This window comes from Pleurodeles waltl, chromosome 11 (assembly GCF_031143425.1).
Source record: "Pleurodeles waltl isolate 20211129_DDA chromosome 11, aPleWal1.hap1.20221129, whole genome shotgun sequence".
Classification (NCBI taxonomy): Eukaryota; Metazoa; Chordata; class Amphibia; order Caudata; family Salamandridae; genus Pleurodeles; species Pleurodeles waltl.
The window spans coordinates 821,151,477-821,175,289 of record NC_090450.1 but is presented as its reverse complement, the minus strand read 5'-3'; the positions used below and the strand labels follow the sequence as shown (position 1 = coordinate 821,175,289).

The window sequence follows — 23,813 nt, the reverse complement described above, 5'->3', positions numbered from 1 at the left end:
ACCGCTTTACCTTTTTTTGGCAGCATAGCAGTTGACAAGCAACTAGTCATTTAACCAGAAGTCTTTGGTGCAGTTCAAGAAGAAATTAGCTGCCTGCCTAGGATTCAACTGATGCAACCAATCATCATTGTTTGTGGGATGAGGAGGGGAGTAGAAGATCCAAAGAGTGATGGGCTGGGCAAGATGTAAAGGTGTGACCACCGTAGGGAGGAAAGCAGGCCTAGTTGGCAACACCAACTTGCCTGGAAAGAAGGTTGTGAAAAGAGGGAGACACCCAAAGGCTTGCAACTCTGTGACCCTTCTAGCAGATTGGAGCCAAAAAAACAGTTTTGGGGGGCAACATACTAAAGGCACAAGGGGCTCAAACAGTCCCACCAAATAAGTAAGAACCAGATTTAAGTCCCATTGAAGAACAACAAATGGAGTGTTTGGAAAAAGATTGGGCAGGCCCTTAAGAAAGCAGAGGAAAGTGGACAAGGCGGATATATAGCCTTCCACAGTGCCAATGTCACATCCTCTCTGAGAAAGGGAAAGTCAAATTGCAGCACTTGGTAGTCTGGCCTGAAAGGGATCCACATCACTGTCCGCAAACCATATAACAAGGAGGCTCCACCTGTTGGAATAAACAGATTTGGTGGAAGGGCGATGTGCAGATAAGCAGACGTCTAACACCTCTGGTTGCAGCTGAAAGGAGCTCAGTTGCCCCACTCAATCTCCAAGCATATAGGTGGTGGTCTCAGAGACTGGGGTGAGAGCCAGTCCTCTTGGCTGGGATAGAAGTTTCAGCCTGAACGGAAGGCAAAGCGGGTGACAAGTTGAGAAGAGCAGGAGGCTTGCATACCACACCAGTCTCTGCCCATCTGGGGTGATGAGAATGACTTGGGCCTGATCATGGCGAACCTCCCTTAGAGCTTGAGAAATCATGGGACGTGGGGGTGGGGTTCTTGGCAGGTAATATGGAGTGTCAGGGTAAGGGTGAGACATGTAATACAGCTGAAAGTACCACCTCCACTGAAACATGTCCCCCCGAGTGTAGGAGGCTGGCCAGGCTTATAGAGGGTACCTAGTGGTACTTACACCTTGTGCTAGGTCCAGTTATCCCTTATTAGTAGATTAGAGGTGTCTAAGCATCTTAGGCTGATAGAGGTAGCTATAGCAGAGCAGCGTAGCGTAGGCTGAACTAGGAGAAATGCAAAGCTCCTACTATACCACTTTTATCATATAGCACTATATCACAAGAAAACACAATACTCAGAGTTTCTAAAAATAAAGGTACTTTATTTTAGTGACAATATGCCAAAAGTATCTCAGAGGATATACTCCCTTAGGAGGTAAGTAATATACACAAAATATACACACAAACCAAAATCAGGTAAGTAAATAGTTAGAAACGTAGTGCAGACACTGTAGAACACAATAGAATGCAATAGGAGACAATAGGGCTAGGGGCAACGCAAACCATATACTCAAAGTGGAATGCGAACCACGAATGGACCCCAGGCCTAGTGTAGTGTGTAGAGGGTCGCTGGGAGTGTAAGAAAACACTAAGGGTGTCCAAGATACCCCACCCCAAGACCCTGAAAAGTAGGAGTAAAGTTACCCTACTTACCCCAGAAAGACAGTAAAGTCGAGACAGGGGATTCTGCAAAGACAACAACTGACTGCAAAGCACTGAAGAGGGATTCCTGGACCTGAGGACCTGCAAAAGAAGGGGACCAAGTCCAAGAGTCACACAAGGGTCCAGGGGGGGCCCGGATCCCACTAAACCCCGGATGAAGGTGCAAGAGGGCTGTCTCTGGGTGGAAGAAGCTGAAGATTCTGCAACAACGGAAGATGCCAGGAACTTCTCCTTTGGTCAGAAGATGTCCCACAGCGTGCTGGAGGATGCAGAGTTGTTTCCACGCAGAAAGACCGCAAACAAGCCTTGCTAGCTGCAAGAGTCGCGGTTGGGGATTTTGGGTGCTGCCAGGGCCCAGGAAGGACCAGGAGGTCGCCCCTTGGATGAGGAGATAGAGGGGGCGCTCAGCAACAGAAAGAGCCCATGCAGAAGCAGGCAGCACCCGCAGAAGCACCTGAACAGGCGTTCAGAAGATCTGAGCACTGCGGTCGTCTCAGCACAACAAAAGAGGGTCCCACGAAGTCGGAGTCCAACTCAGCGAGTTGGGCAATGCATGACGGAGTGCTGGGGACCTGGGCTATGCTGTGCACAAAGGAAGTCTTGCAAAAGTGCACAGAAGCCCTAGCAGCTGCAGCTCACGCAGTACAGAGGATTACTCTCTGGCGTGGGGAGACAAGGACTTACCCCCACCAAATTTGGACAGAAGGGCCACTGGACTGTCAGGGACACTTGGACCCAGCTCCTGTGTTCCAGGGACCACGCTCGTCAAGATGAGGGGACCCAGAGAACCAGTGATGCAGAAGTTTGGTGCCTGCGTTGGCAGGGGGAAGATTCCGTCGACCCACAGGAGATTTCTTCTTTGCTTCCAGTGCAGGGTGAAGGCAGACAGCCCGCAGAGCATGCACCACCAGGAAACAGTCGAGAAAGCTGGCAGGATGAGGTGCTACAATGTTGCTGGTAGTCTTCTTGCTACTTAGTTGTGGTTTTGCAGGCATCCTGGAGCAGTCAGCGGTCGATCCTTGGCAGAAGTCGAAGAGAGAAGTGCCAAGGAACTCTGGTGAGCTCTTGCATTCGTTATCTGATGAGAAACCCACAGGAGAGACCCTAAATAGCCCTCAGAGGAGGACTGGCTACGGAGAGAGGTAAGCACTTATCAGGAGGGGTCTGTGACGTCACCTGCTGGCACTGGCCACTTAGAGGTCTCCACTGTGCCCTCACACCTCTGCATTCAAGATGGCAGAGGTCTGGGACACACTGGAGGAGCTCTGGTCACCTCCCCTGGGGAGGTGCAGGTCAGGGGAGTGACTCCCCTTTCCTTTGGCCAGTTTCGCGCCAGAGCAGGGCTGGGGGGATCCCTGAACCAGTGTAGACTGGCTTATGCAAGGAGGGCACCATCTGTGCCCTTCAAAGCATTTCCAGAGGCCAGGAGAGGCTACTTCTCTGAGGCCGTTAACACCTATTTCCAAAGGGAGAGGGTTTAACACCCTCTCTCAGAGGAAATCCTTTGTTCTGCCTTCCTAGGACTGGGCTGCCCAGGCCCCAGGGGGCAAAAACCTGTCTGAGGATTGGCAGCAGCGGTAGCTGCAGAGAAAACCCCAGAGAGTTAGTTTGGCAGTACCCAGACTCTATGCTGGAGCCCCGGGGATGCATGGAATTGTCCCCCCAATACCAGAACGGTATTGGGATGACAATTCCCTGATCCTAGACATGTTACATGGCCATGTTTGGAGTTACCATTGTGACGCTACATATAGGTATTGACTTATATGTAGTTCATGCGCACTCACAAAGTCTGGGGAATTTGCCCTGAACATTGTGGGGGCACCTTGGCTAGTGCCAGGGTGCCCTCACACTAAGTAACTTTGCACCTAACCTTCACTAAGTGAGGGTTAGACATATAGGTGACTTATAAGTTACTTAAGTGCAGCGTAAAATGGCTGTGAAATAACGTGGACGTTATTTCACTAAGGCTGCAGTGGCAGTCCTGTGTAAGAATTGTCTGAGCTCCCTATGGGTGGCAAAAGAAATGCTGCAGCCCATAGGGATCTCCTGGAACCCCAATACCCTGGCTACCTAGGTACCATATACTAGGGAATTATAAGGGTGTTCCAGTGTGCCAATCAGAATTGGTAACATTAGTCACTAGCCTGCAGTGAATTTTAAAAGCAGAGAGAGCATAAACACTGAGGTTCTGGTTAGTAGAGTCTCAGTGATACAGTTAGGCACCACACTGGGAACACATATAGGCCACAAACGTATGAGCACTGGGGTCCTAGCTAGCAGGCTCCCAGTGACACATATCAAACACACTGACAACATAGGGTTTCCACTATGGGCACTGTGCCCTGGCTAGCAGGATCCCAGTGAGACAGTAAAAACACCCTGACATATACTCACAAACAGGCCAAAAGTGGGGTTAACAAGGTTGGAAAGAGGCTATCTTCCTACACCGAGGCTCCCCTCAATGGATCCTGGAGAGAACAGAACTGCTAGCACTGAGCATTTTTGAAGGAGACAAATAAGTCCACCGGGCAAGGGTCACACTGGACTAAGGTGTCCTGGACAGTATCTGGTAGAATACTCCACTCAAGATCAGCAAGATAATGCTGACTCAGGCCGTTTGATCTGACATTCAGAGACCCCGTAAGGTACGCTCAAGACACAGACAACGCTTTCAGGCAAAAAAGGCGGGACTCTACCCCCTCTCGCTTCTTCATGCACCACATCACTGTTGTGTTTTCCATCAAGATCTGGACAAACTGGCCCACGATGGAGGGAAGGAATGCCTTGAGAACCAGCCAAATCGTCCACAGTTGCAGCAGGTTGATATTAAGTACCTACTCTTCCAGATACCTATGATCTCCAGATGGGCTCCCCACCCTAGGGTCGAGGCATCCGTCACTATTGCAGTCATGGTCAGTGGGGGAATGGAGGCCATCCCTTGAATCAGGTTCTACCACCAAGCCACTTTTGCCTCCGCGCCAGAGGAGATCACAATTAAGTTCAACAGGACTGCCTCCATATTGGATGGCGTGCCAAGGCACAACTGCAGGGCCCCCATGGGCCAACATGCGTGCACGACTAGGAGGATGCAGGAAGCTAGCAGACCTAGGAATCACAGAACTCAGACTCTTGGGTCTTACTGAAAACATAAAAACATCTCCTGACTATTCTGCTTTCTTCGAGACGGAGAGAAGGTGCAGAGAAGGGTTGTGTCCATTACCAGCCCTATGAACTGGAAAAGTTGGGTGGGCCACATGTGAGATTTGGGCTTGCTGATTGAAAAGCCCAGGTCGAATAGTAGAGATATCATCACCTGCAAGTGGTGCAACACCTCATCTTACGAGCTGGCTTTGAAGAGCCAGTCATCCAGGTATGGGGAAACAGGGATACCTGTCATTCTGAGATCAGCTACCCACAAACCACCACAAATCGCAAGTACTTTCTATGTGACCACAGGAATAGTATGTGGAAGTAATCATACAAAAGGGTACCCTAAATAGAAACGGATAATGGAGTGGGACAGGGAAAATAGCCAACTTAAAAATGCAAAGAACCCCCACCTCCAAATATAGGTTACATATATGGAATCAAAAAACAATTGGTAACCACATAGTTCAATGTTGGGCTCATCAAAGCCTCAACATCTGAATGACAAACTAAGATCCCCCTCCCCCCCAAATATCAGTGTGACCCATCCATCTGCTAGGACCCACGTTTAGAGTCAAGTAGGTACAAGGGAAAGAATTAGTCAAAAATCAGAATTACTAAGTCAATTACCACTACAAATTCTCCATTCAAATCAAAATGTATCCATACAAACAGCTTTTGGAAGGACATCAGTGCAGATTTTCCCTGCAAACTCCTGTAAGTCCAGTGCTGGCTCTCCCCAACTCAGAGCTAAAAATATGCAGAACAAGGGTTTCATGTGGTTCACTGTCTCAATATTTATACATGCAGTTCAAATGACAATTATTTTTGTTCCACGTCTATCTTTTCAATACACGCTGTACCATTATATTTTCTAACTTTCCAATGTGTGATCATTGCAGTGTTGTGAGACTATGAGTGCTAGGACCCATGCAGTTCTAGGCAAACTCAACAGAGGAATTACGTAATTTGCTGGGAGGTGTCAAGGTGTGGTTATTAACGGTTATGGAATAATCAGAGTGCAGTGTGTGCAGTCTGTGACCGTATGCTGAGGAATAAACATGTCTGTTCTAGAGCTCCGTGTGTGGCGTAGTCATCTGAATGCTCCCGGGCTAGGGAGGATGATTCAACTGGCAATGAGGATGGGATGCATGCCCCAAAGAAACAAAACTGCTCTCATTGAGAGTTTGCAACGATACAGCAAACTGCATGTGCGTGCCACATGTGCCCAAAGATCGATGTAAAGCAGTTCAAAGTTGGTGTGTCAAGAGTTGAACCTTCGCTCAAGCCTACAGACAGCATTCGAAAAGCCCACCAGAATCCGTTGGTAAGGCTCAAAGAAGAAATTATGGGCCTGATTCTAACTTTGGAGGACGGTGTTAAACCGTCCCAAAAGTGGCGGATATACCACCTACCGTATTACGAGTCCATTATATCCTATGGAACTCGTAATACGGTAGGTGGTATATCCGCCACTTTTGGGACGGTTTAACACCGTCCTCCAAAGTTAGAATCAGGCCCTAAGTGTCAAGCCATAACACAGCCATCATCGATACAAAGCAAAACGCTAAAGTGGGTGACAACTAGGTATGATGGAAAAATCTAAACACAATAATGATCAAGTGTGAGAACAAGAACAGTTACTCATCGGCAAGAAAGATGGCAACATATGACCTCCATTTGGGCATGATGACCCAAGTGCAAGCACATGGCCAGTGCTTGTGGAGGTTACCGGTCGAGGTAAACAGCGGCAGTCATCTGAACAGCATATGCTCTCATTGGTAGTAGAAAAGAGCACGAAGTACAATGCAGCTGTGTTTTTTAAACCACCGTACCAGACTGCCAAAAAGCAAAATATTGGTGCCAGGTGGATTGATACATTTGATGACTTCATAGATGCCCTAGAAGAAGTGGATGATAAGAAAATCATTAAGTGTTTAAAGAACCCCGTCCGTGACGGAGTAAAAGAATTACTGAAGAAAATCTTGCAGACTGATGCAATATCGTACCATCAGATCAAAGAAACATGGAGTATCAAAGTTCAATCTGATGCCGAATGTAGACTAAGATACATTTTCAATCAAGCGAGACAAGCTGGCGAAACAATGGATGAATTTGTTGAAAGACGATGTGCTTATCAAACACGGTTAGTTTCGTTATTTAATTATGAAGAAGCCATACACCTCACAGTCATTGATGACTCTCTTTCAGACCTTTCCAGAAGATGCATGTCAGTTTAGGGAAAATATTAATGGCTGCAAGAGCCGAAGAAAGAGCAGCTCGACAAGTTGCTGATAAGGTAGCTGGAACAGCGAAAAATGAATCAGCGCTGGTCATGAAATCAAGCACAAGTACAAAGTAGATGTACACAAGTCGATTTCTTCAGGGAGGAAAAAGTTGTCTTTCTGATGTGGGTTTCCATTTCCCCCATGAAGGTAAATGTCCAGCCATAAGACAAACGTGCAGCGGCTGTGGGCAAGAAAAACTCTTCATAACGTTTGCAAAGAGAAATAGAAGCCAAATATGTCACAGCAAGAAGAGAAAATGGATGCCATGAGGTTCCAGAAGCATGCTACCCGCCCCCACAAGGCCAAAAAGCAGGACCAGTTACGACAAGTAGAAACCAGACAAAGTTGATTGTTGTCAAGCTCCTCCTAAAAAGGCTCTTCAACGTCATTATCAAAAGCTAGTGAAGATAGATGTGCGATGATGGTATCGATCAAGGAACAACAGGTGCATATCAGTTTGACTGCTTACAAGGAAGAACAAAATATAAAGGCAAATGATCAAATGAAACAACTGAATTTAGACATTGTCCCAAGTTTTCGATAAAGGACAACTGTTGCCCCATAACTTTTATCAGACAGTGGTGCGTCGATTAACATCATGCTAGGTGAGAAGTTCAATAGCCTACCTCCTGCGCCACACCTCAACCCGTCAAACATGAAGGTATACATGTGGGCTGCTTCTAAACAATTGTAGTTAAGGGTCATTTACAACGAAAATGCGACAAAGCAGTATCAGTGCAAGCGCCAATTCAAGTTCTTCAAGGAACTTTGTCCAGGGCTTGCTTAGGTAGTTTTGCCACTGCTATTGGCATGGGACTCGTATCTCCTCCAATTACAACCTTCACCCTCAATCTGAAATTGTGAGTCAGTTGTTATTTCATGGTCTAGGAAGGCTCAAGACAATGAAAGTCCGACTTCATATTACTGAGGACATTTTCCCTGTTGCCTAGCAGCACTGCAGAGTCCCTTTTCACTTGCAAGAAGCTGTTGAGAAAGAACGAGAAATGCTTTTAAAGCATGACATCATTGAGCACTCCACCAGTCCTACTCCATGGGTTTCGCCCATAGTGGTGGTGCCATAAAAGCACAGTGGAGGTGCAGTGCGCATCTGTGTTGATATACTCCTGGCCAACAAAGCAATTGAGAAAGAAGGTCCACACATAGCGGACATGATCAAGCAACTGAACAGTACCCAAGTCTTCTCCCATCTTGACCTGAACAAGGGATACCATTAACTCGAGTTGAAAGAGAACTGCAGGTACATCACTACATTTGTGCCTCATGTTGGTTTGTTCAGATTCCAAAACTGAATCTTTTGTGCGTCATCAGCTTCAGAAATATTTCAGGATGTTATACGTCGAATTATTCAAACTGCCACGCATACTTTTAACTATAGTGATGTCATACCAGTATTTGGAGCACAAGGCTAATACACAATTGTGCCAGCTACTTGCTGATGCCAGTCTCAGTCTAAACACAGCAAAGTGCGAGTTTCACAAGACCAAACTTACGTTTTTTGGGCACATGTCCTCTGATGGGGAATGACTCCTGACCCAGATAAAGTGCAAGTACTTTCAGTTACTTGCCCCCTCACAAGATGCCGCCATGCTGCAATTCTTTTTAGGCATGGCCATTTATTGCTAGAGGTACACTCGTGATTTTGCTACATTGAGTGCCCCATTAAGAGACTTGCCAAAACATATTGTCCCATTACAATCGTCTGCTGAATGCGATCAAAGCTTCAAAGGAATAAAACATGTGATTGAAAATGCAACCGAGATGGCCTAATTTTACCCAAAGTTACATACTGAGATCACAGTTTAAAAATATACAGGATGGTCCATGGCCAGGGAAGGTGGTGTACTGAGAGGCTCGAAAATTGTGATACCTGAGGGCCTCAGGCAGCAAGTCATTGAACTAGCCCATGAAGGACATTGTGGCATGGTCGCCACCAAAAGAGCCCTAACAGACAGAGTGTGGTTCCCGAGCGAGTTGAAAGGGAACTAAAAGTGCTATCTTTGTCAATGAATGCAGCATCACTTTTGAGGAAAGGTAGTTGCAATGTCTGACCTTCCTACACAGTTTTAGGAAAGATTTGCAGTTGATTTCTTTGGGGCCTTAGGAAACGGACATCATCTCATGGTAGTCATTGATGAGTATTTACGCTTTCCTTTAGTAGAGGAGCTATCATCAACAACCAATGACAAGGCCATAGAACACCTGGATAACATCTTTGTCTGATTTGAGAATGGTGGGGATACTCCACGCTACAAAGGTCTGCCATTCAATAGCAAAGAATTCAAGAAGTTTCTAGTCAGACTAAGTGTCAAGCATCAAAGGAGTACACCTCTGTGGCCCCAAGCCAGTGGTATTGCATAACTATTCAGGAGTACCCTCAAAAGGGTAATTCAATGAGCATCAATCAAGGAGATCAAGTTAAACCAGGCCCTGTATCAAGCCCTCCGTGATTTTCATTCAACTGCTCAGTCCACAACTGGTGAGAATCCTGCCACTGTGCTATTTGGAAGGGTCACCAACACCAAACTGCCACAGTGGACTGACCCTTGAATGTTGATAAGGTTCGTACCACAGACACTTCTCAAAAGTGCAAAATGAAAACACATGCAGATTGGTGTCGACGAGGTCAGGAAACAGTCTTCGATAAAGGTGACTGGGTCCTGGTCAAGCAGAAAACAGACCCTGTTTGCTGTCGATCCTCTGAGGGTAGTGGTGTGCAAAGGACATATGGTGACTGGGCATTGTCCCGGAAAGTCCATTGTATGGAACTCATACTTTAAGCACCTACCTCGACGTTTGTCAGCTCCTGCAGTCATGAATGGGGTGATCCCACCTAACAGTCTAGATCAAGCATTAGAACCTGTGCCATCAGTGCACAGCCAGAGTGCATTCCAACTCATAGCACTCGATCTGGCCAACTAGTGCGAGCGCCTTACCGAAATATTTAAGAAATATAATGTGAATATCGTTTACACTTTTTATTTAACAAAGAGGGAGATGTAGGGTCGTGAGACTATGTGCGCTTGGATCCATGAAGTTCTAGACAGACTCAACAGAGGAATTACGTAAGTTGCTGGCAGGTGTTGAGGTGTGGTTATTAATGGTTATGACATAATCAGAGGGCAGTGTGTAACCATATACTGAGGAATAAAGACACCCGTTATGGAGCTCTGTGTGTGGCGTGGCCATTTGTATGTTCCCGGGCTGGGGAGGAAGCTACAAACACTTGAGCACCAAGCCCTTTATGAAACCTTAAATATTTTTCCTAGCCTGGTTTGTCTGTCTCTTTTATTGGTGCTTTACAGTATGACAACTGTTGTTGAAACTGAATCCCTTTACTGCATGGAACCCTTGATCTGCATGTGTGTTACTCTGCCGCTGGTTCCAGATGGTTCAATTAGGGGCAGCACCTGTTTTTGCTTAGCTAGACTCCTAGCTAGGCAGTGAGAGAGTCAGACTGTGTGTTACCACTATAAAGCCACAACCCAGATGGGTGAGAACAAGGGTTTTATATTAACAATTCTAAATTATTACTTCAAATTAAACACAGCAATACTTCACAAAATAACTGTGAAGCTGAGTACTTCAAAACAGTCTTTTTGTGTTGTATTTGACAGTTATCTGAAAGAGCCTCGGACCCTTCTCCCACAGTGCTGCCAAATTTTCCTAAACCACTTATCTGCACCCACTCTTTTTGCATACAAATTCTCATGGTTTTGAACCTTACACATTTTATTATACCACTGAGCCACTGTTGGAACAGCTCCCAACTTCCAGTTTGCTAGAATAAGTGATTTTGCCACTAAAGTAGCTATGAAACAGAACTGTCTCAGCGGAAAGTCCTTTTGACAAAATACAAAAAAGGTTCCTAGTGGGTCGTGAATAATTACTTGCCTTGTTCATTTTCCGAGCACTTTAAAAATATCGGTCCAGAACACGGCCCACCTGGGACAAGTAAATATAATTTGAAGTCAATCTCTTGCTTCCATCCCACACATGAAACATATTGCTTCAGCCCCACCATACCTCATCCTAATTTTATCTGGTGTATAGTGCATCATCCATTTACAAAAGAAAGCCATTCTCTTAAAATTAGCTGCTCAAGTGGCTTTACTGCTATAGCAATTATAGTAATACTACTGAGCCAAGGATATTTACAGCCAGTGCTTGATGTTATTTTACTTATATGTTCGGATATCAACCGCAGGCCTAATTTCTGAAGTAGAACTCAATACCAATTTACAACCCCTGATAAACGGGAGATAAAGAATGCCCCAAATTTTTTTTCCCAATATTTCATTTATACGTACCGGGTAGCCGGAGCAAAAATGCTTTTTTGGGTATAGCTAAAATAGAGTGTGGGGTTTATCAGTGGATGCTCCTGCCTTAATATTGTCCATGTAATGAAATGGTTGTCGTGAAAAAAATCATAGAGCCTAAAAAAAACAGCAGTATCCCAACAGAAACGACTAAGATGTAAGTCCAACCTTGCGCATGCATAGAGTCGTTTGTGGGTGCATCCGAGGAAGCTTATATTCTTGTCAGATCAAGTTAAACCAGTCAACTACAATTCAAGGGGTCTTATATGGAGTTCTTTTTGGTAATCTGGGGATCTGTAAAAAGGAGTCAGGGTCTATCCCGACAATTTTCAGCATATTGTATTTGAATTATGTAGGAAGTTGGCTCTGTATGCACTATTTCAAAGTAAGGAATAGTATGCACAGAGTCCAAGGGTTCCCCTTAGAGGTAAGATAGTGGCAAAAATAGATAATACTAATGCTCTATTTTGTGGTAGTGTGGTCGAGCAGTAGGCTTATCCAAGGAGTAGTGTTAAGCATTTGTTGTACATACACATAGACAATAAATGAGGTACACACACTCAGAGACAAATCCAGCCAATAGGTTTTTATATAGAAAAATATCTTTTCTTAGTTTATTTTAAGAACCACAGGTTCAAATTCTACATGTAATATCTCATTCGAAAGGTATTGCAGGTAAGTACTTTAGGAACTTCAAATCATCAAAATTGCATGTATACTTTTCAAGTTATTCACAAATAGCTGTTTTAAAAGTGGACACTTTAGTGCAATTTTCGCAGTTCCTAGGGGAGGTAAGTATTTGTTAGGTTAACCAGGTAAGTAAGACACTTACAGGGCTTAGTTCTTGGTCCAAGGTAGCCCACCGTTGGGGGTTCAGAGCAACCCCAAAGTCACCACACCAGCAGCTCAGGGCCGGTCAGGTGCAGAGTTCAAAGTGGTGCCCAAAACGCATAGGCTAGAATGGAGAGAAGGGGGTGCCCCGGTTCCGGTCTGCTTGCAGGTAAGTACCCGCGTCTTCGGAGGGCAGACCAGGGGGGTTTTGTAGGGCACCGGGGGGGACACAAGCCCACACAGAAATTTCACCCTCAGCGGCGCGGGGCGGCCGGGTGCAGTGTAGAAACAAGCGTCGGGTTCGCAATGTTAGTCTATGAGAGATCTCGGGATCTCTTCAGCGCTGCAGGCAGGCAAGGGGGGGGTTCCTCGGGGAAACCTCCACTTGGGCAAGGGAGAGGGACTCCTGGGGGTCACTTCTCCAGTGAAAGTCCGGTCCTTCAGGTCCTGGGGGCTGCGGGTGCAGGGTCTCTCCCAGGCGTCGGGACTTTAGGTTCAAAGAGTCGCGGTCAGGGGAAGCCTCGGGATTCCCTCTGCAGGCGGCGCTGTGGGGGCTCAGGGGGGACAGGTTTTGGTACTCACAGTATCAGAGTAGTCCTGGGGTCCCTCCTGAGGTGTTGGATCGCCACCAGCCGAGTCGGGGTCGCCGGGTGCAGTGTTGCAAGTCTCACGCTTCTTGCGGGGAGCTTGCAGGGTTCTTTAAAGCTGCTGGAAACAAAGTTGCAGCTTTTCTTGGAGCAGGTCCGCTGTCCTCGGGAGTTTCTTGTCTTTTCGAAGCAGGGGCAGTCCTCAGAGGATGTCGAGGTCGCTGGTCCCTTTGGAAGGCGTCGCTGGAGCAGGGTCTTTGGAAGGCAGGAGACAGGCCGGTGAGTTTCTGGAGCCAAGGCAGTTGTCGTCTTCTGGTCTTCCGCTGCAGGGGTTTTCAGCTGGGCAGTCCTTCTTGTAGTTGCAGGAATCTAATTTTCTAGGGTTCAGGGTAGCCCTTAAATACTAAATTTAAGGGCGTGTTTAGGTCTGGGGGGTTAGTAGCCAATGGCTACTAGCCCTGAGGGTGGGTACACCCTCTTTGTGCCTCCTCCCAAGGGGAGGGGGTCACAATCCTAACCCTATTGGGGGAATCCTCCATCTGCAAGATGGAGGATTTCTAAAAGTTAGAGTCACTTCAGCTCAGGACACCTTAGGGGCTGTCCTGACTGGCCAGTGACTCCTCCTTGTTTTTCTCATTATTTTCTCCGGCCTTGCCGCCAAAAGTGGGGCCTGGCCGGAGGGGGCGGGCAACTCCACTAGCTGGAGTGTCCTGCTGGGTTGGCACAAAGGAGGTGAGCCTTTGAGGCTCACCGCCAGGTGTGACAATTCCTGCCTGGGGGAGGTGTTAGCATCTCCACCCAGTGTAGGCTTTGTTACTGGCCTCAGAGTGACAAAGGCACTCTCCCCATGGGGCCAGCAACATGTCTCGGTTTGTGGCAGGCTGCTAAAACTAGTCAGCCTACACAGATAGTCGGTTACGTTTCAGGGGGCACCTCTAAGGTGCCCTCTGGGGTGTATTTTACAATAAAATGTACACTGGCATCAGTGTGCATTTATTGTGCTGAGAAGTTTGATACCAAACTTCCCAGTTTTCAGTGTAGCCATTATGGTGCTGTGGAGTTCGTGTTTGACAGACTCCCAGACCATATACTCTTATGGCTACCCTGCACTTACAATGTCTAAGGTTTTGTTTAGACACTGTAGGGGTACCATGCTCATGCACTGGTACCCTCACCTATGGTATAGTGCACCCTGCCTTAGGGCTGTAAGGCCTGCTAGAGGGGTGTCTTACCTATACTGCATAGGCAGTGAGAGGCTGGCATGGCACCCTGAGGGGAGTGCCATGTCGACTTACTCGTTTTGTCCTCACTAGCACACACAAGCTGGCAAGCAGTGTGTCTGTGCTGAGTGAGAGGTCTCCAGGGTGGCATAAGACATGCTGCAGCCCTTAGAGACCTTCCTTGGCATCAGGGCCCTTGGTACCAGAAGTACCAGTTACAAGGGACTTATCTGAATGCCAGGGTGTGCCAATTGTGGATACAATGGTACATTTTAGGTGAAGGAACACTGGTGCTGGGGCCTGGTTAGCAGGGTCCCAGCACACTTCTCAGTCAAGTCAGCATCAGTATCAGGCAAAAAGTGGGGGGTAACTGCAACAGGGAGCCATTTCTTTACAAATTAGTACGTAGAAAACGTGAATAAAAACAAAGACAGCATGTTCATTGTAATAAGCAAGATCCATCTAATAATCATGGAGGGGAGTCGCCCCCATTGTTTAAGAAGTGTTCGAGCCTTGATTAATAATGGAGCATAATTAAGAGCAAATAAATCATTGAAGTTTGGGGATACCTTGACACCCAAATATCAAACGGGACGCCCTGCCTGGAACGTTGCAAGCAAAGCAGGAAGGAAGGATGTCTGAGGAGCAATTAAACAATAGAGCCTCCGATTTTGTTTCATTAATTTTAATACCACCAATAGCTGTAAACTTGGCAATTCTGTCAAGAGCACACTGAATATTAACCTCATCTGCAGCTCAATATAGCACCATATCATCAGCATATAGTTTTAGCTTTAGCGCACCTGCAATGGGTGGCTTTATATTTTGATCTTAACGAATCGCACAGACTAGAGGCTCTATGAAAAGAGCAAACAAAATAAGAGACATTGGGCACCCTTGACATGTGCCCCTCCTAACAGCTAGCTCCCCAGCCTCAATGTTATTAAGGATGATACTTGCTTTAGCCTCAGAGTATAACGCTGTCTGGAGGTGCGTAAAACTTGGCGGAAATGCGAATTCAAGAGGAACTGCTGATAACACGTCCTATTACACTAAATCAAAAGCTTTTTCCTCATGAAGCATTGTTATGACAGCCTTATTGGAATAAAAATCTATTGTCTGCATCAAAAAAACTGTGTTGGAAGAAATATACCATCTGGGAAGGAATCCGTTCTGGTCCATATGGATAACTGACTGAGCCTCTACTGCTAGCCTGTTTGGATTATCTTAGTGAACAGCTTAAAATCACTGCTTAAGAGGCTTTTAGGGCGATATGAATTAGCATCCAGCTGTGACTTATCTTTCTTTATAAAGCTAACCACAACCAATTCGTTAAAGGAGCTAGGTATATGACACCCCTGCAAAATCTGGTTAAAGAGGCGAACAAAGAACTGAGCTAATTGTGGAGGAAAAAGTTGTGCATATCTCTGCTGGTATACATTCTTTACCACTAGCTTTGGCATTGAGTAAGGACTTTATTGTCTGATGTTCTTCTATCAGTGTTAGTGTGGTTAAAGATTCAGTTTTTGGCGACGTCAGAGTTGGCATCTTAACATCCCATAGCCACTCTCTGCAATGACCTAGGTGAGCCGTTATGAGATTCTGAATATAACCTAGCGTAGTGATCATGAAACATCTGGGCCATCTCAGAAGATAGTGATCGCATCCTATTGGTTGAAGGATCACGGATCATTTTAATAGTTTTGGCAATGGTTTTCTGCTTGGTTGACCAAGCTAAATAATAACCGATAAATGTATTTCCCGCATATCTTTTCTGAAGATATGAAGTATGGTTTACAATTTCTTTAGCGGTAAAAAAATGTCTGTAAATCATATTTGGCTTCGGCTAAGGGTATCTGCCTATTCTTATCAAAAGTCTGCGCGTGTGCTTTTATGGCTTCATCCAATCCGGTTTGGAGTTCAGTATACTGCCTTAAATGAGATAGCCGGGCCTCTAAAATACGCTTTTAGAGCCTACCAGACATTAAAATCAGAGGCTGAGCCTGAATTAAAGCTTAAAAATTCCAACAGACTATGCCATATCTGTTTGATCCAGAAATCAACTGTCAGCATCGCTTTATTAAAACTCTATTGTGACCTTTGCGAACTTGGTGCTGCCTGTAAAATGTCTAAACAAATTTATGAACGATCAGAGAATGCATTAGCTAAAATAACGGCATCTGCCCACAGGACTGCATTCGAAATTGAAAGTACTTCAAAATGGGTATAATTTAAAAAATGATTTAAAAAAATGCAATAAACACTAACAGGATAAGAAACACTTCCTCTACAATGGTACCGGCCACAGGGATGAGGAACCAGGCAGGCAGGGGAACTGGGGTGAATATCTGCCCCATCCGAATAAGGAAAAAAAAAGAAAGAAAAATCAGGAGCTAGGCCAGTACCCCAACATTGTGGAAAACAAAACAGGAAAAAAAGGTTAAAAAAAAAAAAAAAGCTGCAAACACTTAAGAGAATTGAAACAAATGGGAAGCCTGGAAGGCTGCCGGATTATCAGATGGACCCAGAAGGAACACAGGAAAATGATCACCCCACACCACTTCATGGGGAGCTTTGCCTGGTCTCCTAGCTTTACTGTCTGCACTACTGATTGCTGAGGGCTCACCCAGAGCTCAGCTTAGCAAGGTAGAGGTATCAGGCCTGAAGCATGCCATCTATTTAATCTCCTCAAAATTACAAAGGGTCGAGGAAACTTGCAGGGATTCTAACAAGATACTCTTGGTGAACAGACATTTTAGTTCAGCAAGTTAAGCAAAAGGTGCTATTGTAGAAGTCCCGATAACATATAACTTTACCCACTGCTGCCATGGAACCTTTGCTCAGTTCAGCCTACGAACTGGGCATCAGGACATCAAACATTATTAAAGATTGCAAATTTGCTCATTCACCTCAACCACTAACTGAAAATCCATCCCTAGTTGTACACAAACATGCAAATCAAAAGCGCTTTGAGTCAATTGACTCCACTGAGAATTATCAGTAGTGTGGTTCATATAATAATCAATTACCATACCTGAATGTGTTAGAGCAAAGCGCAGTTTCATCATAACTTGCTAGGGAGTTGACCGCTTGGTTCCCAGTAACCATGTCCTCCAGAGATGCTTGCTGAATAACATCAAAGCTAACTCCCATGCTGGATGCTCCTTCCATGTCATTGATGTGATGTGACTGCAGTATAGTATTTACTGCCAGGCTCTGGATGTCCAACTCCACACAGACTAAAAAGATATCAAGTTCATATTAAAGACAGACTACTGGCACACTAGAGAACAAGTACCATTAATTAGATCTACTGGTGTTTTACTCTAATGCACTCTATTTGAGTCCTTCACTGTTCTGCCACTAGGCAAAGCTTAGATACTCTACTTTTGTCTGCAGGCCAGCAACTACACCCTATCCCATTCACCTGGGGCAGCCATGACCTGGCTATGTACCTGTTGAGAAACAGCCAGGATTGTTGATTTCCACCGATGCTCGCTCATCAAACTCCATCACTAGGCGGTTATCATCAGCCTCTTTACCACCAAGATCTGGACGGGATGTCGGTGACTGCCACAAAAGGTGATTGTGTCGTCGAAGGTGGCGAGAGAAGAACAGATCGGAGCCAAAGGTGGAGATGTCATCTGGAAGATTTCCCACTGGAATGTGATAGTATCTAGCCAAAGAAAAGAGGAGTCTTTACCTTCACCTTCAGGAGACTCCTCAAGACATGGCTCTTCGACCGATAGCAGCTGCCCCCCCCCCTCCTCAGCGCCTTGAAACCCTAACGGGTACATAGCGCGCTTTATAAATTTATTGATTGATTGATTAAGCCAGTATTATCAAGACTAAAAAAAAGAAAGTGTACTGTTAAGTGGAAAGAACCAAAAATACAAGAAAGAAAGACTTCAGTGCAAATCATTGGGGCAGACTATAAAACAGAGTATTGGGGTAAGAACTACAGATTATTAGGAAGTCTGCACTGGATGATCAGAACTAAAGGAGAACAAATGTGGAATCAAAAACAACATTTAACTTTACTGGTGACAAACAGGATCAAACCTGAAACAACTCCATGAAAGGGGTCTAAGCAGGTGACAGACCCATCCCTTATATTTCCACAATAAAATTATGCTCCTAAACGTCTTGTATAAACTGACATTTGTTTAAGTCTTAGATTCAGGCCTAGAGATGGAGACCTACTATTTGTCGCCCTGAGGGCACTACGCATGGTGACCAGCAATGATAGGTAAACATACCTGGCCATCTCAAAAGCCTGCGATAGATAGCTGTCCAGGTTGAGGTAGTGTTTGATCATCCGTCGGGCACCATGCCGCTGCCAGTCCAATACACTATAGCTGATGTCATCAGTCACACGAACAGGAACTAAAGGAAACTCTTCAAAGATAGGTATTCCGATTGTCAGACGTTTCATATCCCAGTTCGACTGCACAGCTACCAGGGATGGGCCTCGTCGTTCATCCTTTAAATAATGAAGAAAGACGGAGGGAAGGACATGTGAGGCAAACATAAAAAGAGGGGAGAGAGTGCAGGTGAGTGGAAAACAGAGTAGTGAATGGCCACACTGCAGAATATGGGGCAAGGCTGAGAGAGCAGCTAAAGCTAGCTCTAGGTCTTTTTCATAGTTGTATAAATACACAGTTCTTTAGGACAATTCTGAATTTAATAAAAGCAGGGAACTTCATGTGATCACCTGAAAATTTGCTCTTCACTGTAAAGATAGAGTGCAAAGCATTTCTTAGAAAAACAAAAAAATCAAAGAGAAAACCTTCTCTATATTTCTAGACATTTTTGTAATCCACAATTCGAAAGAGCACAAAGTGAAAGGTTATAATGTAGAAAAATAGTTTTCCTGTTTAGGAGCATTCGATGCAGTGGGATATTGGGGTTTTAAAGCCTTTATTTTATCAATGTTAGTGCAAATACCTTGCAACTATCAAGTTGCTTTCCAGCAGACAGAAACCGCATTGGATAATGCCATAAAGAGAAAGCTTGAATGTGACTCTTCAGAGAATCACCTACTAACATGTTAGTGTCTGCTGAGTACCTCCAGCACATTACATACTCTAAATATAGAATACGCAAGAGAATTCAACCTAAGGAAGTAATCCAACAACAATGCTTGCAAGGGATGTCTGCCCTACCATGTTTTATGGAAATTACACTTTACTAATGGGTTCCGTAATGACTAAACTTAGAATGACGGCCGATAATCCACAAAGCTGTCTGGATTTAATACTTGGGATGACATCCATGCCTGCACACAGAGGTCTTGCTTACTAGTGTAGCGTCTTGAATCAAACGCAGGATGGGAAATTTTCTGAATAACAAACATGTGCAGTAACTTTGTGGAAAACTAAGATATGTTCTAAATATAGTATGGTATCTGTTAATGATAGTCAACATTTTAGAAGCTCTTCAGAAATCAAGCTTACAACAAAAACGAACTCACAGATGAAACTTATTTTCCACTTGGAACAAACTGAGAGAATTTTGACAGAGAATGTTTGCGGAGTGAGCGGTATAGTCTGAAAAATATAGAAATTATGTTAGCCCATATTTGGTTGGGGATAAGGGGCTCGATGTCCCATGGGTGGTCAATCTGTAAAAGCTTTTGATTACACGTTTCAAAGCAATTTTTCACTTTCTTTTTCGGCAGATGGCAATTTCGTAGGTGCATCATTACAGAAATATGTTGCAAACTGAATTTAGTAAAGTAAACAAGTCCAGAATATGAGGTGCGGCATCATATTTTTTAAACGTATCCTCTTTGTCAATGTATCCCATACAGTATGCAAACCGTGTTTACAAGTTCCACTAAACCAGTAAGAATGTCTAAAGAATGGCTTTTATGACAAAGTGTTGCATGCCTACACAAAGCTTCAGAGATCATTAGGCGCTTACTTTGTCCATGCAGCAGATGTTTTACTTGTTCACTGAAAGGTCTAGGATTCTCAACAATCTATCCATAGGACATTATCACATAGAGCAAAGTAGAGCATCTTCTGGCGCAGTAGCCGAATACTCCCCGTGCATGTCCATTCTCACCTTGTAGCTTAGGAGGAGTCTCTGGATAGCTCTGTAGACTGTTTTCAGGTCAGTTTCGGCCCGCACCTCAAATGCATGTTTCTCTGGAGGGAGAAGCTCTTGGTCCACCTTCTCTAGCATTGCTGTATGCTCAGTAGAATACATATTGTTTAAATTCGGCATCTGGTTACTCCTCACCTGCATCAAAGAAAACAAAATCAAAACATGAGTATCAGGAGCACCAACAAATGATTGATGAAGGAGCAGGAAAAGGTAGCAGAGGGTAAACGGTCTTCTATACAACAAATGCAGGAAGCATAGTTGGACATTCATCTTCTACCAAAAACACAAAACCATCTATGCTCACCCTTACCAAAAATCCTGATATCTGCTCACCACCTCTACCCCACCGCCGCCTCTCAAATAGGTGCCCCAATTGTTGCTTACCGTATCCACCACAAACACTGCTGCTTTGCGTTGGGATGGTATGAAGAGGCCAAAAAGTGCTTTATTTCCCTGGGAATTGTGGTAAAGATATATGTGGCGAATGCTCCCTGTGAGACAAAAACAAGGGTGCTGTGTATTATTTCCATCACTGTATCTTAGCAGCCTGAACAACAAGGTGCTCAACAAACACCCCAAGTCCCTTACTGAAACAACAGACACATCCAGGAGGAAAAGAGCATAGACTGGCAATTGTTCAGTTGCACTTTGTGAAATCCCAACTGGAAAGACAACAAAGGACAGCACAAGGAAGTAAACACAATCTGTGTTAAACTGACCCTGGCCAAGACCTTGTGTCAATGAATATGAACAGAGACACAAAATGAGGAAACAGGAGGCAGAGAAAGGAAGAAACTGCTTATGTGTCATAAAGTGAATTGTACTCCATCAATCAATAGCTTTATTTCGGAGACAAAAGTGACCATAAAAGCACACATTAAAAACAACTAAAATAAACAACAACACAGTCTCCATAGTTACAATAACATGCATAAAATTACAAAGCACAGTTAAAAAAAAGGTAACATACAGGCAATTACTTTGCATGACCAGTTAAACCATGTAAAGTGCAAAACATTTTAACAGAAATGCAATTTAAAATTCAATGTAAAAAACTTTTAACTACTGTACGAAAGGTTAATCAATTAAAACATTAGAGAATTTCTTCTGGTAATTGCACATTTGAGGAAGGAACACATACTGGCAAAGCTGGATGGAGAACCAAGCTGTTGCAGATATACAATGGATAGCCTCGAGAATCTAAGCCCTTGTTGGGTATGATCAGGATTGAGAACCTCTTAGTAAGGTCATTATAAAAGTTACAGAAAAGAACAAAATGCAACAATATTTGCAGTGAAGACTCATCACAGGGGCATATCAGGACTTTGGAGGGCTCAAATTGGCTAAGGGGAAAACCAAGATGCCACTTTACAAAGCCTAACCTGAACCTGGTAAGTAATAACATGTCCCAAGAGCCATAAATCCTCTCTAGATACGGTACCAAAGATGAGGAAGTTGAATCTCCACATATCTGTTAGACCTTTCTTTTAGTTCTATATCCTCTCTAAGAGCTGCCAACCTTTCCTTAAATGCAGATTTTACCCAAAGTATATCCGCTTTGAAAATTGACGTACGATTAGTAAAACGTGCTGGCCTACTTCAGAATTAATATAATCAACATAAAGAAGTCACAGGATGTTCATGCCTTTCTCACACTTGAGGAAATAGATGATAATCTCTCCATTTAGCGAGGCATGAGGGTTCGCCCAGAAGGAGCACCACAGGGGCAAGGGGGAAAATTTAATAATATCTTCGGTGAAATCCAACCCTAGCTTCTGGTGTAAAATTTAACACCATTTAACTCCCAAAGCTCTTGTGCATCCAGCATGCACAGCAGAGAAGGCAGTGCATTCACTTGATGTCAAATGTGTGCTCATACATTATATCAATACTACTGAATTACTAGTTGTTTCCTTTTGCGCGTCCACATCTGCGGCAAAACATTTCCAAGAGTGAATAGCGAAATAGATAGTTAAATGCATTCAAATAGGCTATACATTTGCATTTAGGCAAATCACTGATACTTCGCAAGCTCCGCCACTGCCTAAAAAGATGGGCCCGACTTTCCAAAAAATGGTGGTCTGGCCAGTAAATCTGATCTTGTGGCACTGTTAACCGCGTTGGACAAACTTAGTCGTCACTGCGTCTGAATGGCATATGTTAGGTTATAGGCATTTACAGAGAACACGTACACCAAGCTGTTTCTTGGCACTAGAAAAACAAACACAGTATACTGCATACAGTTTCAGTCGTAGCCTGTTTGAAAAGTCAGGTTTTTAAAAGTTGTCTAAATCTGGAGTAGCAAGGGGTCATTCTGATTTCTAATGGCAGGTGTAGGAAGTTGGCTCTGTATGCACTATTTCAAAGTAAGGAATAGTATGCAGTAGAGTCCAAGGGTTCCCCTTAGAGGTAAGATAGTGGCAAAAAGAGATAATACTAATGCTCTATTTGTGGTAGTGTGGTCGAGCAGTAGGCTTATCAAAGGAGTAGTGTTAAGCATTTGTTGTACACACACAGGCAATAAATGAGGAACACACACTCAGAGACAATTCCAGGCCAATAGGTTTTTGTATAGAAAAATATTGTTTCTTAGTTTATTTTACGAACCACAGGTTCAAATTTTACATGTAACACTTCAAATGAAAGGTATTGCAGGTAAGTACTTTAGGAACTTTTGAATAATCACAATAGCATATATACTTTTCAAATAAATCACATATAGCTATTTTAAAACTAGACAGTGCAATTTTCACAGTTCCTAGGGGGAGTAAGAGTTTGTTAGTTCTTACAGGTAAGTAAACCACCTACGGGGTTCAAGTTTGGGTCCAAGGTAGCCCACTGTTGGGGGTTCAGAGCAACCCCAAAGTTATCACACCAGCAGCTCAGGGTCGGTCAGGTGCAGAGTTCAAAGTGGTGCCCAAAACACATAGGCTTCAATGGAGAAGGGGGTGCCCCGGTTCCAGTCTGCCAGCAGGTAAGTACCCGCGTCTTCGGAGGGCAGACCAGGGGGGTTTTGTAGGGCAACGGGGGGGGGGGGGGGACACAAGTTAGCACAGAAATTACACCCTCAGCAGCACGGGGGCGGCCGGGTGCAGTGTGCAAACACACGTCGGGTTTCCAATGTAAATCAATGGGAGACCAAGGGGTCTCTTCAGCGATGCAGGCAAGGGGGGGGTGGGGGGGGGGGGGGGGGCTCCTCGGGGTAGCCACCACCTGGGCAAGGGAGAGGGCCTCCTGGGGGTCACTCCTGCACTGGAGTTCCGATCTTTCAGGTCCTGGGGGCTGCGGGTGCAGAGTCTTTTCCAGGCGTCGGGATCTGGGAGTCAGGCAGTCGCGGTCAGGGGGATCCCCGGGATTCCCTCTGCAGGCGTCGCTGTGGGGGCTCAGGGGGGGCAACTCTGGCTACTCACGGTCTCGTAGTCGCCGGGAGTCCTCCCTGAAGTGTTGTTTCTCCACAAGTCGAGCCGGGGGCGTCGGGTGCAGAGTAGCAAGTCTCACGCTTCCGGCGGGAAACGCAGTTGTCTTCAAGTCGCTTCTTTGGGAACAAGTTGCAGTCTTGGGTTAACAGAGCCGCTGTCCTCAGGAGTTTCTTGGTCCTTCTAGAGCAGGGCAGTCCTCTGAGGATTCAGAGGTCGCTGGTCCCTGGGGAGAGCGTCGCTGGAACTTCAGCA

At 45.0% G+C, this 23,813-nt stretch overlaps 1 protein-coding gene across 1 annotated transcript in view; it reads right to left on the bottom strand.

The window, feature by feature from the left end:
- Window positions 1–23,813, bottom strand: part of POLE (DNA polymerase epsilon, catalytic subunit) — a 293,620-nt gene that overhangs the window by 71,557 nt on the left and 198,250 nt on the right. The window contains exons 35-39 of the mRNA XM_069214647.1: window positions 20,527–20,633; window positions 20,101–20,277; window positions 18,291–18,514; window positions 17,487–17,707; window positions 17,066–17,270 (exon numbers count right to left, since the gene is read on the bottom strand). Coding sequence (XP_069070748.1) covers window positions 17,066–17,270; window positions 17,487–17,707; window positions 18,291–18,514; window positions 20,101–20,277; window positions 20,527–20,633 — 934 coding nt within the window. The remainder of the gene's footprint in view (window positions 1–17,065; window positions 17,271–17,486; window positions 17,708–18,290; window positions 18,515–20,100; window positions 20,278–20,526; window positions 20,634–23,813) is intronic.